General features: G+C 40.2%; 2 protein-coding genes across 2 annotated transcripts in view; one reads left to right on the forward strand and one right to left on the reverse strand.

The window, feature by feature from the left end:
• Positions 1 to 161: 161 nt before the first annotated feature.
• prr16 (proline rich 16) lies at positions 162 to 11938 on the reverse strand. The gene is made up of 3 exons (XM_034118423.1): positions 11247 to 11938; positions 6579 to 7632; positions 162 to 894 (listed from the first exon to the last, which is right to left on the reverse strand). Exons 1-2 carry the CDS (start codon positions 11382 to 11384, stop codon positions 6772 to 6774), a joined length of 999 nt encoding a protein of 332 aa, XP_033974314.1. The 5' UTR covers positions 11385 to 11938; the 3' UTR covers positions 162 to 894; positions 6579 to 6771.
• An 883-nt stretch (positions 11939 to 12821) lies between these two features.
• Positions 12822 to 18777, forward strand: part of hsd17b4 (hydroxysteroid (17-beta) dehydrogenase 4) — a 28890-nt gene continuing 22934 nt past the window's right edge. Inside the window, 7 exon segments of the mRNA XM_034118148.1 lie at positions 12822 to 12988; positions 14254 to 14307; positions 15086 to 15193; positions 15848 to 15907; positions 15999 to 16020; positions 16196 to 16242; positions 16534 to 16618. Coding sequence (XP_033974039.1) covers positions 12937 to 12988; positions 14254 to 14307; positions 15086 to 15193; positions 15848 to 15907; positions 15999 to 16020; positions 16196 to 16242; positions 16534 to 16618 — 428 coding nt within the window. The 5' untranslated portion in view covers positions 12822 to 12936.

Consider the following 18777-nt stretch of genomic DNA (forward strand, 5'->3'; position numbering starts at 1 on the left):
CGTCAAAATACCTCTCAGTCATCCCACACAATATAAAAAATATCATCTCTTTAAATGTTAAAGTCTCTGTAGAAAAATGCCTGAAATATATAGATACCAAACATGTTTATGTGTATTTGTATACAAAGAAAATTTGATGCAAATTATTACTTCTTCAACGATCTTTTAAAGCTGTAACTATGGCACTAATGTATTTCTACAAAACGTATCTTACATGGCACCAGAGCACATAGATTTTGATGTACGGTGAACATGTCTGGACACAGATCAGCGACCACATCTCCATTTATTTCAAAACGTTCAAAAAATACACTATGATTGACCATGGCGTACACTGACCAAATGTCATTTTTCTCCTTATCTGCAGTCGAGAAGCTCACTCGCCGGCAAACAATTACAATTCTTAAAAGGCAAATTCCACTGCTTCAGTGGAGCTATTGATTTCTATCTGAGTATGCACAGAGCAAAAGTCTGTGAAGACATCAATCAAATACTGGCCGACATCATTTCACGCCATCTTGTACCTCTTCATCTTAACCTGCCTCTTTACTTTCGTGACAGGGTTTCAGCAGCTTTCTCATCTTTATTACAGCTATTTCTATGTAACAAAAATATCTCCTCCTCTATAAATTCATCTACACTCACACTTACTGATGCCCAGTTTCACAGTTATATCGCCCTGACACTGTTATGCCTGGAGGTTGTTCAGTGCTCTTAAAGTCTATAAGTGTCTAAATGATCTCCTGGTGATTGAAATCCGTTAGCGATTTATAAAAATAAATAAAGGTAGATGCTTGGCCTCAGCTCTGGCTCCTCGTGCCTCGGACAACCAGGGTCGATCAGTGTATGGAACAAGCATCCCTTCCACTCGTATCTCAAGTATCTCAATGGGCCCTGGAGAGGAAAAAGAGGAATCACATTAGTGAGAGTTTCTAACTGCAAATGAGGAGAGACTTTTGACAGAACAGTCACAGTCGCTTTTCACAGCAAAATGCAAATATACCAAGGTATCATTGCCAATACACAAGCACCCAGACACACACTCACACAAATCGTCAAAGTTAAAAGGTTTGGCATATTTTCCTCCATGGATTAAAAAGCCTTCCCTTTTGTGAAAAGCTTTGTGTCTCTCCGTAAATAGCTGCCATTTTCCCAGCCTTTCTTAGTCAAGTCTGCAGTGGTTCAATGAGCAGAGAACCCCATCTGGATCCTTGAGGCTCTTCTGATCCTGTTGTTGAGATATTATGTATCTTCCCTGGGTAAGGTGCAGCTGATGCTTCTAACTTTTAACAATCTCCAAAGCAGCGTGAAATCCTCACATTAAGTTTGTTCATCCCCAAAGCTTTGTAAATTGCACTGAGCCATATCAAGCCCTTTGACTCTCTCACACACATGGCTGCATGTGCTATTGCATGCCTTTTGCACTCTCATGCACATTTAAATGCACAAGCCTCTCTTTAACATTAAAATGTATGCATATGAGTGTGCACACACATTTTGACAAGGACACACAAACATGCCCACTCACTTTCCCACATCATGACTTTGTCTGAGTCACCGAAAAAGAAGCACCAAGACAAGCCTCTATCCATGCCCAAAGTGCACCAGATTTACTTTTGAATGTTTGGCAATGTAGGTCACTTTCTAATGAACCTGGCATATTGTATCTCTATTACAGAGGTAAAGCCTCTGGCACGCACCACTATAATTATTTAGCTTTCATTTGTTTAATGTTTTCCTCATAACATTTTCACTTTCAATGATCATAATGAACTGTTCTCCATTGAGGGAAACACAAATCAAAGTAAATGATGCATGCAGAAAGGGATAAGCAAATAGACAAGTGTGTCTCATGGCAGACTATCACCACTAACAATCAGATGGAGAAACAACAGCTAATTAATATTCACTGGCAAAATATGTGTCTCACTCTGACACATTTGTGGAGTTTTTTTGCACACTGTAGTGTGGACATGCCAGGTTGGAAAAAAGGATAAAGACAATAAAGTTAGAGGAATAACTAAAAGCAAACATGTGACTATTATAATGAGACATCAGAGTAACAGGTTTACATTTACAAATATAACTGTAACAATCCAACCATATGAGATGTTACACTAATTATGGAAGAAGTGACACCAGCAGGACGTGGGGTTGAAATGAGCAAACACCTTTAAATGGAGGATCTACTTCACATTATTATTTATTAACAGAAACATAACAACCAGGAGAAGATTTTATTTATTTTTCTCACGAAGGCTGTTAGTAATATAAGGTTAGGAAGCGAAGGATCGAGAGAGTGCTGCAGCTCTAGAAAGAAGAAGTCAGTCAAAAATTGAAATTTTGCCAAAGGTGTTGTTGTACGAAGTGTCAGATATGCTATGCTAATAGATACTTCACCCACATAATAGAGCTACATCTGCGCAAAGAGATTATGCATACAGCTGCTGCCTGAGTGGGAGTAAAGCATCATCCAAGGGGAGAGGAAGAAAAAATTAAAGAAAGAGTGAGAGAGAGCAAGTCAAGGAGAGAGAGAGAGCGAGAGAGAGAGATGTGGGCTATGAACTGGAGCTGTAGGGAGTAGGTCAGTGCAATTGAGTCAGTCCTGACTCATGATGGAGGCGGTGGAGATCCACCTCCTCCCTGCCCATTACAGTACAACTTCATCCTCAAGCCTTGAGCACTGGAGCTCAGATAGCCATTCCAAAAACAGTGAAAAACTCCTACATCCATGGTCAGAGGAGCAGTGGTTCCTGTGGTACAGGAACAATCTGATAACAAGTCCTGGAGACACAGTGAATGATGAATACAAACATCAGGGGCCCATTTTGGAACAAGGGGTGGTCAGCCGGCACAACACTTCATAATAGTTTCTCCCTCCTCCCGCTGTGAGGGCCATTAAATCATGGACATAATATGAGGTTTGAACTGATTTATGTGAAAATAATTACCTTTATTATGTTATCTACAATAAAATGTAACAGCATAGGGGAGATTAAAAAGCAGGATATGTCTTGACATTTTATATTGTTAAAAGTGCAACAATAGGCTTGACATTGTGGATAGAATTGAGTTACTAGATTTTGCCCTAATCCCCTAGCATCAAATTAAGTCTGATTACAGAAAGCCAGCAGTGTTTGGTCCATCTGGTCATAATCTGTCAACTCTCTTTTATTCAGGCAACGTTTTTGTTAATCTGCTTGTGTTTGAGCAATATTTAACACTTAAGAATTCTACACCACAGCGCATGCAACATAACCAATACCATATTGATTTCAGCTGGTTGACCTTTGAAGTACGTCATACTCCCCCACTCCCCTGTTCCCTGTCTGCTTCTTCACTGTAAACTGCCCAATAAGGGTGAGCATGCCTACTAAATATATGGGGGAAACTAATGGTATCAAGTGGAACATTTTCTTTAAACGATACCAGCTGAAAACCACTACAATGTCCATCAATGTAAATGATCAAAGGTGTCAACATTTTTAAGGCATTCTTAACTATTGAGTTGCAACATGTACATATCATCCAGGTATTTTTGCTTCAGTGAGGTGGCTGTTGACCTAAATAAATAATTAATTTAACCTTATATTTCCTAACACAGTTCAAACCCTTAAATCTAACGTCCAGAGAGAAAAGACAGACACGCCCAGGGATAAGAAACGAGGTGCAGAACTCCGTTTTCCAGTGTATTCTGTAAACGATACAATGCCAAGGCCACTGTGTCAATTGAATAGTACATAGCTACTAAGTCAGTGCTACAATAGCAAAAGCCCTTCTGAGCTGCATGTATTGATAATACATGAGGTTCATAACCAACTGTAAACCCCTCACACACTGTACTCTTTAGTCAACTGGACATCATTATCAATGCGCAGATCACTGCACTGGTACAAACTCATCTATACCGCTATGCTTGGACTGCTGCCCCTCTAGATATCCACTTACATATCACACAAACAGTACAGCTATAGACTACGATCTCAAAATTACATCACTCTGTCCGTCCCCTCAGTACGCACGGAGCTTGGGAAAAAAGCCATATCATACTCTGCCCCCTCGACCTGGAACACACTTCAGCAGGAACTTAAGCTGACCAGTTTGATACCAATCACAGATTTTAAACTCATTTTAAAAAAGCTGGAGAAATCATCTGTGGGTGTTTGCACCTGCAATATCTGACTACTGTATATGGATTTCAATGACTACTTTTTACGATGTTTTATTTTAGTGTTGCCTCTGTGTTTAGTGTCCTGTCTGTTCGTAACGTTGTGTGGTAGTGTTACCCCTGAACAGGTCTCTCTTGAAAATGAGACCTTGTGTCTCAATGAGATTTTACACCTGTATAAATAAAGGCTAAACAAAAAAAAAATACTGGCTGCACTCCACTCTATAGCATGCCGAGTGACTCATTAAGATCCATTTACACAAGGTAAATACAGCAGTTGTTCTACACTACAATATGCATACAATACAACCAAAACAGCATCAGCCTTCACCGCAGCACCGTCTTTTACAGTCTCCCTCTCTGCCTCCCCCCATCACACATGCTCTCTTCCCTCTCTCTGCCACACTTTCTCTCCACCTCTGTGTTCTCACCCACCACACTCTCTTACTTGTTTTTCTCATGGCTGAATATCCACTGATCCCTAATCCGGACGGTAATTTTAGATTTGAAGGTCAACGAGGTCGTGCATTAGATTTACTCATAAGTGGGTGCTTTTTCATACCCTGACTTCATCAGTCTTAGCTTTTAGGCTTCCGACCTCCACAACTTTGAACATATACACACACGAATGCACGCACGTACACACACACACACACACGCACGCACGCACACGCGCGCGCACGCACACACACACACACACACACACACACACACACACACACACACACACACTTCTTTACCTTTTCTCACTTACTTTAGTTAGCGTTCTCTCTCTCCCTTTTCTTTCTGTCCGTTTATCATTCAATATAAGTGCAGCTGCAGCGGTTCAGAGCTTTGTTGAGGGTAATGTTGGTACAAAGGCTGTCTGAGCAGTACTGTTATCTCCTGTAGTCTAATCCGGCTAATTAAGGGCATCGCTAGAAGGAAAGTGCTACTATTCTCATCCATCTCCAGGGCATGCTGTCTCCCCAAGTCTGCCAAACTGACATGTGCTTTTACACAACTTTTTAAGCAACTCTCCAAGCCATTACTGAGACCTTTTTTAAAAAAACATTAACACATTAGTGAAACCTGAACATCCATTATGAAAAAAACACACACACACACACACACACACACACACACACACACACACACACACACACACACACACACACACACACACACACACACACACACACAAAGACAGTGCACATACGCACTTAAAGACTGCTTGATACTCAATTAAAAACTGATTTTAGACTAGGGGTGTGACACCAGAATTGCTTATCACCATTTCAAATATTACATTTTAACGTTTTCTAAACAGACAAATAAGATTATCGTGCCGGCAGATGTTTAGCTTTGTGGCCTTTTTGTTTATCAGTTCATCTGGGTGCCTTTTTCACTTTCCATTAGTGTAATTGTTTTGCCCAGTCATGGTAACATACTCTCTCTCCACCTCTCCACACTTGTATTTTGAATGCAATACATTTGTCAAAATAGAGACAAACTGCACAATAAACAAAGCTAAACTGGCTTCATTAAACATGCTAATAAAGTGGAGAAAACAAACTGCTTATATAGACGATGACAGCGATATTACTGCTGATTTATATTACCTTGCGGAAATAAAGTAATAAAGAAATAAAGTCCAGCATGTCTGTGCCTGAATCTCTCCACGCAAGAGCAGAATCTATTAGCTTTCTGCTCACGTTGTCTCACAAATATCACACTGAGTGATAGTGGGGGACTGGACAAATGGGAGCTGAGTTGCTAAACATGAAATGATATTAGACAATGATAAGCAAGATTCTTTAAATTACAATTCGCTATAAAGCTATCAGTAGACACAAATCAAAATGGCAGTTCTGTCGTCTAACACTTCTTGCTCAGCCACCATGCCACTCTCATGTCATTTACTCCCACAGCTGACACAGCAAAATGGGACAAGAGGCGGTGAAGGAAGTATGAACTCACTTTCTATTCCTCAGTTTTCAGCCGTTACTGTTCATCTTGGGAGGCTTGTGTGAAGATGACACTAATTCTCTGCAACAACTTAGATGTGGGTGCCTTCTATATTGGCCTAGTGTGAGGAGACTGACTTTACATGTGAATGTGCAGGTGCTAGTGTATGAGATGATATGTAAGGCTTTTGATTAAATGTAAGGGAAGCAGGTTTTCTTGTTTCATCCTGAAGGACATTAATTAATCAGAGCCCATGTCGGAAAGAACTTCCTGAGTTTGAGACTCGTTAAACATCCCCCGTTGCACACACATACTGTACACATACATGAATATACAGGACATAAACAAATAACATGTATGCAGTCAGACTCACAGATATGCATCAATGCACACATACAATTTCTCTCTTTCTTCCTCCCTTTCTCTTCCTGACAAACACACTAATACATGCACAAACACTCACCGCTTCTTCCTGATCTCTCTGTGTACGTCTCAGCGCCCATGGCGGTGCCTTTCTCTTTCTTCCACTCACTTTATATCCACGCTTTTCCCAACTCCTGCTCTCTCGGTTTGTATAATCCAATGTTCAATTGGAGTACAAAGCGCTCATAAAGTAGAAAAAACGATGAAAGTAAACAGAACAAGGGGGTTCGGCGTCAAACCGTGGTGGTGGTTGATTTGCGTAGGATTGTTTTCTGGGGCTTGTGGGAAGGCATGTGAGGAGGCACACAAGGTAGAGGTGTGTTTGCTGTTGGCGGGAAACTGTGGCTGACCGAGAGGCCGCCATTTTCCAACATTAGTTCATGAGGAAGAGCATGAGGAGTGGAGTACGAAGAGCAAAAATGTACCGGGCTGAGCCTCATGTTGTTCAGCTCGGCCTGTAAATGTAGTTCTGTGTCGTCTACATCATATTGGAGGTCGCAGTCCGGGCAGTAGCCATGGTACTGGACCTTCTCATTGAAACGTACACGCTCCCTCTCACGAGACTCCCTGCCAGGGGCCTTCCGGCATTTGTTCTTTTCATGGCGGAGAAGAGGCATGGGCCTGGGTAATGTAGGAACAAGACCCGACTCAGGGATTCCACTGTCATTAGCAATGAAACACGGCATGGAGGAGAACAAATCCCGGTTTGGTTTAAATTGAAAAGCCCCGCCATTCCTCATTAGAGACCCGGTAGCCCTGGATACATTCCCTGATAACACTAATGTCGGATGAGGCAGATTCTTAATGTTGTGATCTTCGGCTCGCAGTGGGGTTAGTCTGGGTGGAGGCAGGGGAGGGTGGGGCTTCTTCAGTACAGTCAGGACCGCCAGAGGGTTGACCGGGTCGAAGAACGCGGGTGGTCTGAAGATGCAGTCATCGGGGAAGATCTTCATTTTCTCCAGGCTGGAGGCGGTGGTGGTGGTGGTGGTGGTGGAGCTGGAGCTGGAGTTTAGCGTGTCTGTCTTGGAGCTGTCTGTCAGTCGGTCCTCCTCCAGCTGCAGGTCCCCAGTCAGGGTGTCAATCTCATGAACAACCTGGAGACAAGAAGGAGAAGTGTCACTGAGACAGCTGATGTCGTTATCCCATCAGGTTCTTAATTAGTGATGAAAAACACTATTGTTTGAAATGTAAATAAAGACCTTTTTGGTTTTAAAGATATTGATTAATGGGATTTAAGATCTCTATGACAGCCGCTCTAAACTAAAAATAAATATCACTGCAATTTATGTGAAGAGCCCTGAGCTTGCCAGACGTAAGTGATAAACAACAACTATCCAGTGCACCAACTGAGAGAAGTCACAATACTAACCATATCCTGTAAACACAAAACGATCTTTATAATTATAACACTAAACTAATATGAGGAATCAATGTAAAAAACATTCTTATGTATCAAAAGATGACAAAGACAAAACAGGTATGGGATAAAAGACACAGGTGAGAAAAATCAATAAACTGTCAGTTTTCTCCTGGGAAAAGAAAACAGCAGTAAGGCCTGTAATATTCTGCTGCAAGTGAACGAGTCAGATTGATAAGAATCTTGCAAAAGAATGATTGAAAAGATCACGTACAATTCAACCAGAAACAGCATAAATAGATATCACACTGAATCAAATTATCTGAGAGAAGAAGATGCATTTCTAGTAACAAAAGTTTCACATGTCTTAACAACAGCACAAATAACAATTCATCATGTTGTGAATTCACTCCGGGAAAGCAACCTTGGTATGTCCAAAAGTAGAAGAAAAAAATGAATACTTTAAAAAAAGAAGAGAGACATGCAAAATCACCAGAAGGCTTAACTGCAAGCAACACAATATGAAAGAGCAAACACTCTGAATCAGTTGTGGCGCAAAAACATACACAGTGTGCCAAGGGGGGGAAACGACACATGAGAAATGCACTGTGGTCCAGTTAATATATTCTGAGAAATGAAGGGGGGCACAAGAGAACCACACACTTTTCAAAGAATGTGCAGGCCTAACTGTACACTGCAGACCATGATTGTAAAGGATGGGCAATAAACACAATTGGAATAAAGAGAAAATGGTAGAAATGCCCTACTCAGAGCAGTAGAACCGAGTTTGAGATTCTGTTTCAGGACAGAAGGTATTCAGATACAAAGGTGCTTCCTTTGTTCTGAGGAAATGTGTTTTCACAGCCTGCTTTGGGACATATTAAAAAACAGCTGGAGCAGAAATGTGGTTTGTTGGCACCCTAAATTCAACAAGCAATACTGGAGTTATAGTTGTAAGGATGCAGAAGCACACATTGTGATTGTTCTGTACAAACATACAAAGATTATAGCTGTATAAAACATGCTGCATAACTCATTCAGGGCATGATGCTGAACTGAACTTGATGCAATATCCACCAATCAAATGCATAATAAAAACTGATTACACAACTAAAGAGTGACATACAGTGTTGTTCTTAGAAATAAAATACTTCTGGTTATTATATTGATGTCTAGTCCCATAAGCTGATCCCGTTTTGTCTACTTAAAGAAAGCCCTTGCACTGTTTTGCACATCCATGGACACAGTACATCTCCCATACATAGTTCATGCTGTGACAATACCTGAAAGGAATACAATTGCAGTTATTTATATAAAACGTGCCAAAAGTGACATTATTATAGATGATCACATGTAAAAAAGCGAATTAAACAAAAAGTATAGACATAACCTATGTTTAAAAATAAGAGGTCTATCCAAAATCATTCCCCTTTGAGAAGATATGTTTCTGTTTCTCTTCCCTTGTGGGAGTTATTATTTCTTTGAAGTCCCAAGCTGAAATGTGGTTTCTTAGTCAACATAAAGAGCAAACTTAAGATAATTATATCATAGTTTAAATACAGTTAGAATTACCCATGAGAAAGAAATCCAGAAAGGAAGGTTACTTGTTTCTCCTTTACAACATTTCAAAGATAATTGTTACAATGACAACGTGTTTATGCTAATTTTCTGAATTAGTAATGCTCATCTTAGAATACGCCAGTGCTCATCTAAGGGTTTGAAGTGCATGTCCAAACAGTAGCTTGAGAGGAGGCTAAGAGAGAATGAGGACTAGAAAGAGAGAGTGAGAAAGAGTGACTGAAAGGGAGAGATGGAGAGGAAGATAGAAGGCTATGGCAGAGAGGCCAATGGAGCTAAACTCTCCATGCAGTCTTTACAAGGATAATTTGTTGGGACACACACTGTAAGGTAATACCATGTATCCCAGTGCGCAGCTCCTGCTGTAGGCCAGGCAGCTCTGTGGCTGTGCCAAGCATCTGGGCAGGGTCCCTCCTCAGAGCCAGGCTCGGCTCCAGCCCTGTCTGTGAGTTACAACTGATAACTGCATTTCAAATGGATTATACCCTAAATACTGGCTTTGATAGTAACACCCCTCGAGGTATGTGTTTAGTGTGCACAGTGTCAGAATAACTGATCCCTTACATAATTTCCTGCAAAAACAAATACAAAATAAATACATAAAAAGGAATAGGGCACATAACACACACACAGAAACACAATAGACAGATTACAATGGCTTCTTGTTCTAATTTTTCCTCTGGTGCCTGCTGTAAGACACTGTTAACCGCTGGAAAACACAAAAGAAGCGTAATTCAGCTGAGTATGGGGAGCAGAGAGGCAGAAGGAGAAAGATGCTGTGTCGACGGCCCATCCATAATGTAGGAACCCGAGGCTGTACGCAATATGGTTTTATTAGAATGACAGCCTGTCATGTTAGGGCAAGAGGTTGAGCAAAGCAGTCCAGAAGCCTGGTGTGTGGCCGGTGGAGGAATGTAAACACGATAGCAGGTAAGGCTGTGGGTTATTTCTACTGAGATGGCAGGATGGCATGCAGAGATTGGCAGCTGATGAAACACTGATTTGAAGCAAGCACTCTAAGAATTTGCTGTAAATAAAAACGTCAAATATACTTTCTGGTTCCTTCAGAGACCTCTAACCCTAACCTTCTTCATCACTTCATTTGAGCATCCAATTAGACTGCTCACAGAGCTTTGATCTTCAACAATTATGTAGAGAGAAGGACAGAGAGAGAGAAGGCAACAAAAGATAATGAAAGGATAAAGATGAGTGGCTGCGATAAACACAGACATGGGATGAAAGATAACAAAAGAAAAAAAGAGATTAAGGTAAAGAAATAGAGAGCCACTTCGAAAGATTGAGAGTGATGACAAAAGATAAGGTCTGGGAGGAGATTGTTCGCAGCAAACAACACTCAGCATTAAGATGATGAAATGCACTGAAAAACGCCTTCCGGGTTGAACCAACTTGTCCATTAAATATGAACAGTGATTCAAATGTTCTCACTTTCATGGCAGCATGTGAGTCAGGGCAAAGACGCTGCCTTGTCCTGTGATATCAAACCCCACATTCTCCTGTGCCAAATGTGTCTCATTTGGGAGATGATGATCACATGCATACAGGGAGAGTTTTTGTGTGTGTGTGTGTGTGTGTGTGTGTGTGTGTGTGTGTGCGTGTGTGTGTGGCCTTTCCCAGGCCCCAGTGAGGTCCACCTCCCACGTCCTCTCAGGTAAGGATCCTTAAAAAGAGCATCCCTAAACGTAGCCTGTAGATAACACAACACATGGTGGGCTGTTTATTGGTAAAGCTATATGGTATTTCCTGGTCATTTACCTCTTGGAGCTCTTTGGCTACATCCTTGAGGTCTCCCAGGATGGTTTCCAAATTCTCCACGATTGTCTTGATCTCCTTTTTCACTTTAACTTTGGAGACCACTACTCCTTCAGCCCCTGCACGAGGCGGCCCGGACATTCTTCAGTTTATGACACAGTCTATTTCGTGAAGGATCCAAAGTCAAATCCTTGGGTCGCCACGCTACCACTTTGCCAACGCATTTTTTATTTAGTCCTCGGCTGCCTTCACTTTTGCTCCTACATCACGGCCAGGACGGAGCCAAGTGGCGACGGGCAGCGGTCTGAATCTTCCACTAGGCATGCGCAATAGTGCGTAACACAAAAAATAACGCTTATGTCAAAATATTGTACCATACTGTCTGCGAAAAGGCGCCTGTCCACAGGTCTCTGCACCTCACTGTCTCATGTCCGACGACCAACAACGACACAAATATCCTTCACGTCCAAAGAGCGCTAAATTCAACAGTTTTGAGAAAACGTGCAGCCCAAAAGGGTTTAAAAAACAAAGAGAAGGACACGAAGAAAGCGTGTAGGATACACAGGCATCTATCCAAAGCGTTACACCGCCGCTCGTGTTTGTAACAGTCCATATCCTCAGGCAGCGACAACATGGTAAATGTAATCCTTTTTCACAAATATAGGCAACACTTCTTTAATAATGAGCCATCGCAGAAAGCCCGCCAGGTTATCGACACCCCAGAGGCACTTTCCTCCGAAATATACTTGGTCAGTATCATCCTGTCTCAGCAGCATCCTCCTCGGAGCTTCTGCGAAACCGACGTCCGGGCGCAGAGCACACGATTCTCTCTCTCTCTCTCTCTCTCTCTCTCTCTCTCTCTCTCTCTCTCTCTCTCTCTCCTCTCTCTCTCTCTCTCTCTCTCTCTCTCTCTCTCTCTCTCTCTCTCTCTCTCTCTCTCCCTCTCCCTGTATGTGTGTTTAAATAACTTACTTACACCCCCATTAGCTCTTAATATGTGGCTGTGACCCTCAGGGGTCCTTTGCACTCTGGGTCTATGAAAGATTTTCAGATTTATTCAATGAAATTATCATCATATTTATTTAATTGTAGTTCAGAAAGAACATGCAAAACATGTGTAATACATGTTTTTGTATTAAACTCATCTTAAACGGTTTGTATTTCACATTACTACATAAGTTAACATATAGACTAATCATTCCAAAGGATATTCATGAGGGTTCAAGGATTATTATGTAAGAAAAAATAAAATAAAATAAACCTATATAATCTACTCCACAGATGTTAGATTTTTATATTAAAAGTGAAGTTTGATTCACCAAAGGGGTGTTAGTCTAAATAAGTCTCATAACTGGACAGGAAATCATAAGATGGAATATAATACATTTCAAATATATAGTATGGGTTCACTTTACAGTAGCATAATAAAGTAAGTGTAATAGTACAAATAAATGTTAAAGCTAAAGAAATATCTAGATGTCTAATATAAGTATGAGGAGAGAGTATAATACTTCAGCAATGGAGGAAAAAAGATAATAGAATCCTGGTTTTCTGATTGGCCACTGCTGAGACCACCCCCTCGTCAATGCGGAAGTAGAAGTTGTCGAAGTTCACTGTGCTGTTAGTGAAGTGTTGCTCCTTTAGGATCTGTTCTCCTGTTAGTTTCTGAAACAGAGGATACAAACTCACAGGGATGTCTTTGACTTTCGAGGGAAGAGTTGTGCTCGTCACCGGGGCCGGAGGAGGTAATGTCGTCTTTCAAAGATATCTGAATGTTATCCAGGCTGCTTTCTATAACAAGGCGTTTATGTTTTCTAACCTTAGCTCCTGCTGCTAACCTGCTAGTTGCAGAGATTTAGTAACAGTGTGAGCGTTATTAAGACAGCTAAGTGTTGCACACGAGTCTTCCTTTTCTCCCTCTGTTGTTTTAGCTGCCCAGCAGTTAAACTCGGTATCTTGCTAATTGCTTACACTGGCTAAACAGTCGCAAAGTCCAGTAAACAATGCTGTGTGTCCACCTTTATCACATTGGTTTGTGTTCATAAACAACAAGTAGTTCAATATTGAGTAGCAACGTACTCGCCAGCCTTTTCATTTGAGCAGCACAGGGTCTAAAGTACATGTATGGCTCGGCTTGTAATGCTCCAGGGAAAGTGGGTAAAGGGTCACACAACCGACACTACAGAGGAGAGTTTCCAAAACAACCCTTAGCTATCGTGCATATACAAATAAAGCATTTCAGTCCTTTAAGCAGTGTGCTTTAAAACCACATATATTTAATTTTTTAGCTATCTACTACTAACCATTTATGAAATTGTGGTTAATTTTGAATGATTATGTTCCTGCTGTATACTGTAGGCCTACTATTCAAATGTGTCATATCGTCTGCACTTATTAAATAGTTTGTTCTTAGATCTTAGATCTGTTATTGCTGTTGCACTAATTTGTTATACTTTAATGTACCATAATATTTTTTAATTTAAAATGCAATTAAAAAATGTATGTAAGGAATTGTATATATTCCTGTTTCTTCTGTAGTCATCACTGACTGTCAAATTACATTATTAAAACAAAGTTATATGGCATTCATTATCTGCATGTATTTGTTCATGTTTTACAAAGGGGTTAATCTGAGCCTGGCTATAAAACATTCATGGCTGATGAGTAGGGATGCGATTATGGCAAAAATCATAATCTCGATTATTTGGGTCAATAATTGATATCACGATTATTAAAAACGATTATCCATTTACTTTGAAAACATCCATTTATTGAAAAAAAATGTGAACAGTATGTTTTTAACAGTTGATTACTCTGAACTTTAAGTATAATTCAACTGAAAAACCAATACAAAATCGTTTTATTTCGATTATGTTGTTTTCATAATCGTTGCAAGCCAAAATCGTAATTGCGATTAAAATACGATTAATTGAGCAGCCCTACTGATGAGGGTGTTTTATTCGGTTAAAGCACAATCTGGGATTTTACATCTTTGTCTTACTTTCCACAGGTCTCGGCAGAGAATATGCACTGGCTTTTGCTGAAAGAGGCGCCTCAGTTATAGGTAAATAAGATATATTGGCCCCTTTACCTACATTTTTTGAACATTTATTGTGGATATTACTGTTGTTTGTGTAGCCAGGCTTTAACCACTAGTACTTGGTGAACTAAGTGCACCCTCAACCTATTTATGTTTTCTTTGCCATGGAGAGCTTGTGCTTGTTGATATTTCACCCAGCATGGTTCCAGATGATTTATTTTAAGTTTTTTTTCCTGATACTGGTTATCTTTTCAATTATTAATTAACCCGATACACCGGACTCTGATTAGATTCAGATACTGATGTTAAGAGGGTTGGATATCAGCGTTATATTGTCTCTGCTACCAGTTCGATTTAGTTCACACAGCAACCCCTGTCTCATGGTCAGAATGATACTTAAGAAATGTACCCCAACTATTATATTTAATTGTGAGTGATTTAAAAAAGAGCACTTGTATAAAATGTGTACTCATTATCAAGAGAGCAAAAGTTGAATGGGTGCATCATTAGAGATTTAGGAGTTAAATCATTCCTTCAAAATTAGGCATGTCATACAGAAATGTGCATCTCATTGACTTTCACTGTAATGATGTTACTTTTTAGATTACACAGTTGGCTCAGGTGTTGGCAAGAACATTGTCCATCCCAAAATAGTAGCTCTCCTTGCTGCCTGGACTGAACTTGCCCTTGAACTCTGACAAGGAATCAGCTTAGCTACACTTTTCTCCTAACCTAATCACTCGTGGAGAGTTGCGGAACACACCCCATTATTGCTAATCTTTTTCTTTTTGTTGCAATAAAGTGAATGACCTTGGGGCCGACACTAAAGGGGGCGGAAAGAGTTCTGCCGCTGCGGATAAGGTGGTGGAGGAGATAAGAGCGAAGGGAGGCAAGGCCTTGGCGAACTATGGTGAGAAGTTTAAGATCTTGTCTTGAGTCTTTCTCTCCTCTAGCACATCATTATCTACATCTCTCATTGTTGTCTTTTGTTGACCTCGTGGTGTTCAGCTTATGTAATAATGAACTTGATAATCAAAATAATGAATGTGAGAATATTAGCTGTTTTATAGAAAAAGGTGTCCCCTCTCACCATTGTACATTTTACATATGTTAGAAAACCTTTTAAATTACAATTCAAGACAATGCTGTAATGTGTTGTATAGGCAGATTAGACAGAGGGATTTATTTTTAAATGTAATTCAAATGTTGGCATACTTTTATCCATTTTATAACAAGCTATGATGCCAATCTTGGTATCAATAGCAATCTTCTTTGCCATTGAAAAAGGTGACTCAGCTCGTTTCATTACTCAACATACTGAGCATGTAGGGGAGACTTTCAACCTTCTCATAAGCCTCTCTCCTCATCACTCATATGGTGGCACTATGGACCTACATGCAACCAATACCAATGTAAACAAACAATAATTAAACAACCAACAACAGAATAATAGATCCAGTCCTACAGGAAACCCACAAATACAGAAATAATGTAAGATTCATTGTTTATGAAATGTGAAAATGTCCAAAAGTACTCTGTGACCGTCTCTCAAATGCACACACAGATTCTGTGGAAGATGGAGAAAAAGTGATCCAATCAGCATTGGATGCATTTGGAAGAATTGGTGAGCATTGTTTGGATACTTATCATGATGAAATTATCTCAATGAAATAATAGTTTTTAACTGATATTTGAAATCTATCTTTTTTCTCCAGATGTTCTTGTAAACAATGCTGGGTAACTATTTGCACTCTAATAATCAAACTGTTTTCTATATTAAATAACATCATCTGTTTTTTAAGGTGCGCTTTAATTGTAGTTAGATTATTAATTGGAGTATGCACCACTATAATCATGTTAACAAGATCCTTCAGTTTTGTCAAAAAGTATTCTCTGTGTATTCTCTGCCAAGGATCCTTCGTGACCGATCATTTGCCCGGACGAGTGATTTGGACTGGGGTAATTTAAATATTTTCTTTACTCTTATTAACTCTTACTGTGTATGGGGGGGGGGAACTCGTATCACAGTTTTCACCTTTGTTTGTTTCATCTCATACTCTCATGTTCCACCATGCTATAAGTAAAACATGTTTTAACATTGGTTTGTTGTGGATGTACTTGATGTCTATGAAAACAAGTTGCCTGTGTGGGAGTTTGAGAAGCAACTAGCTGGATCTGATCCAACATTTTCTAATGTGAAATAACAAAAGTGCAAAAGGTGTTCACGATGTTGCTTTCTCTCCATTTCAGACCTGATTCACAGAGTTCACTTGAGAGGCTCCTTTTTGGTGACGCGAGCTGCCTGGAACCACATGAAAAATCAAAAGTTTGGCAGGTAAGGAGCCCAGCTACTAGCCTACTAAGCATTTGAGGTAGATGGATGTGATCTTATATTGGGAGGATTAGTTAATATTTTTTAGATCCAACAAAGTTACATATCCTTAGCAGTATGGACTATAATCCAGAGGATTTAAACGTGGCACAAAATGCTGTGTGGTTAGATCTGATTCAGATGTCGGCTAAATTACCAAAGGTAGTCAAAAAGTTTGAATATGACCCACTTTATGTGGCCTTTACAGATATGCAATTCAAGTTATAATGAATATAAAGCATGTCTACCATCACATTATTATACACACATTATGACTCCAACTTTAGTCGATTGACACCCCTTAATATGTCTGGCTTCATTGGTTTCATGGTTAGCAATGAAAAAAATCTGCATACTAATAAAAGCCCCAGACAGCACATTTGATATGAATATGTAAATCACCAGAGAATGAAGGAAATTACTTAATTTGGTTATGCAGCACACTGCAGATTAATATCTTACAATTTGAGTTCTTTTTAAATTGATGACTCCACAAGAAGCTCATCTTATTTTTCTAAGTAGCACAACTTAAACAATTCTGAATAATCACTGAAGTTGTAGAGGTGAGGTTGTTTTGTCAGACCTTCAACATCCTTATCTCTAGAAAAGTCTCTTGAATGGGAAGCGAAACATTCAGTGGTTAATTTACACTGACTTAAAGCAGTGAGGATGTATGTAGAAATATATTGAAAATGTTTTTAAGGGTTAATCTGTTAATCATAATCTTATGAAAGATGGTGAAGATATTTTGACTCGTCAAACACAGGTTCTACTAATACCATTAACAGTGGCAGCATTCTGGATGATCTGAACCCAACACCTGCGCTTTCTTTTCCTGCTATAAAAAGTTAAAATGTGTGCTCTGACAAGGGCCTTTGGAGGTTTGCATGTTCTGAATTTTAATTTGCAGAAGAAGGTCACACAACCAGCTCTGCTCCCATGTTACTTCAGGAAACAGATGCCCTTCACACGTGCTTCACTTGAATTGGAGATGAAGAGAGTTGTCCAAAAACATTAAAGTAGCATTCTGCAGAAGGTTTCACTGCACTGAGCAGAGAAGCCTATTATAAAACTGAAAAATACAGATGAAAATAAATGCTGCTGGTTTTAAGTCAAGGTTTTGATGTAAAAGGTGTTTTCTAATATTCATGGTGGAAGGAGTTATACATTATTGTCCACAACTTAAAGGTGGGGTAGGTACGTTTGAGAAACCGGCTCGAGATACACTTTTTGTTATATTCCATGTAGGGCTGTCAAGTTAACGCGTTAATAACGCGTTAACGCAAAAAAAAATTAACGCCACTAATTATTTTAACGCGATTAACGCATGTGTATTTTTTTGTCCTCGGCCGCCGTAGTTTCAGAGCGCATCGAGTGTAAATACCATCGACAAGCTGATGCTGACAGCCCCGCTCCTGCCGCCCGCTTGTGCCCACTTCCACGCTCACTGGCAGGCCCGGTCTGGCCATCGAGAGGACCGGGAGGGAGTGTGTATGTGTGGCGCGACCATATACAGTCTATGGGCGCGACTCGCGCGAGCGAGGCACACCTTACGTGTTGTTGTTGTTAGCATCTGGTGCTAGCTAGCTGCGCTAACGGATATAAGGAGCTGTTTCAATGACATTTCGCCGACAACTGCGCCGAGCACTTGACTTTATGCAGGTAGCCAGACAGTGGGACATTGTACGAAAAGTCAGCACACTCAGCACGGATAGTACGCGCAACATGATTGCAGCGTCCAGGCAGCTCCCGTTCGAGCATATATGCCTTGAGCTGCACATAGCTCCAACGATCCATCACAGTGTCCACACACACACACACACACACACACACACACACACACACACACACACACACACACACACACACACACACACACACACACACACACACACACACACACACACACACACACACACACACACACACACACACACACACAGTATTATTGTATGAGAGAGGTTCCAGGTTGAATTGAGGCGAATATTTGTAATATTTCAGAGGTTGTTGTGTTTAATATTCATGAGAATATTTGTCATTGTTCAAATGATAATAAACAAACATAAAGCATATTTGTCCACTCATATGTTGATAAGAGTATTACAAACTTGAAAGATATCCCT

Source organism: Trematomus bernacchii, unplaced genomic scaffold (assembly GCF_902827165.1).
Source record: "Trematomus bernacchii unplaced genomic scaffold, fTreBer1.1, whole genome shotgun sequence".
Taxonomy (NCBI): domain Eukaryota; kingdom Metazoa; phylum Chordata; class Actinopteri; order Perciformes; family Nototheniidae; genus Trematomus; species Trematomus bernacchii.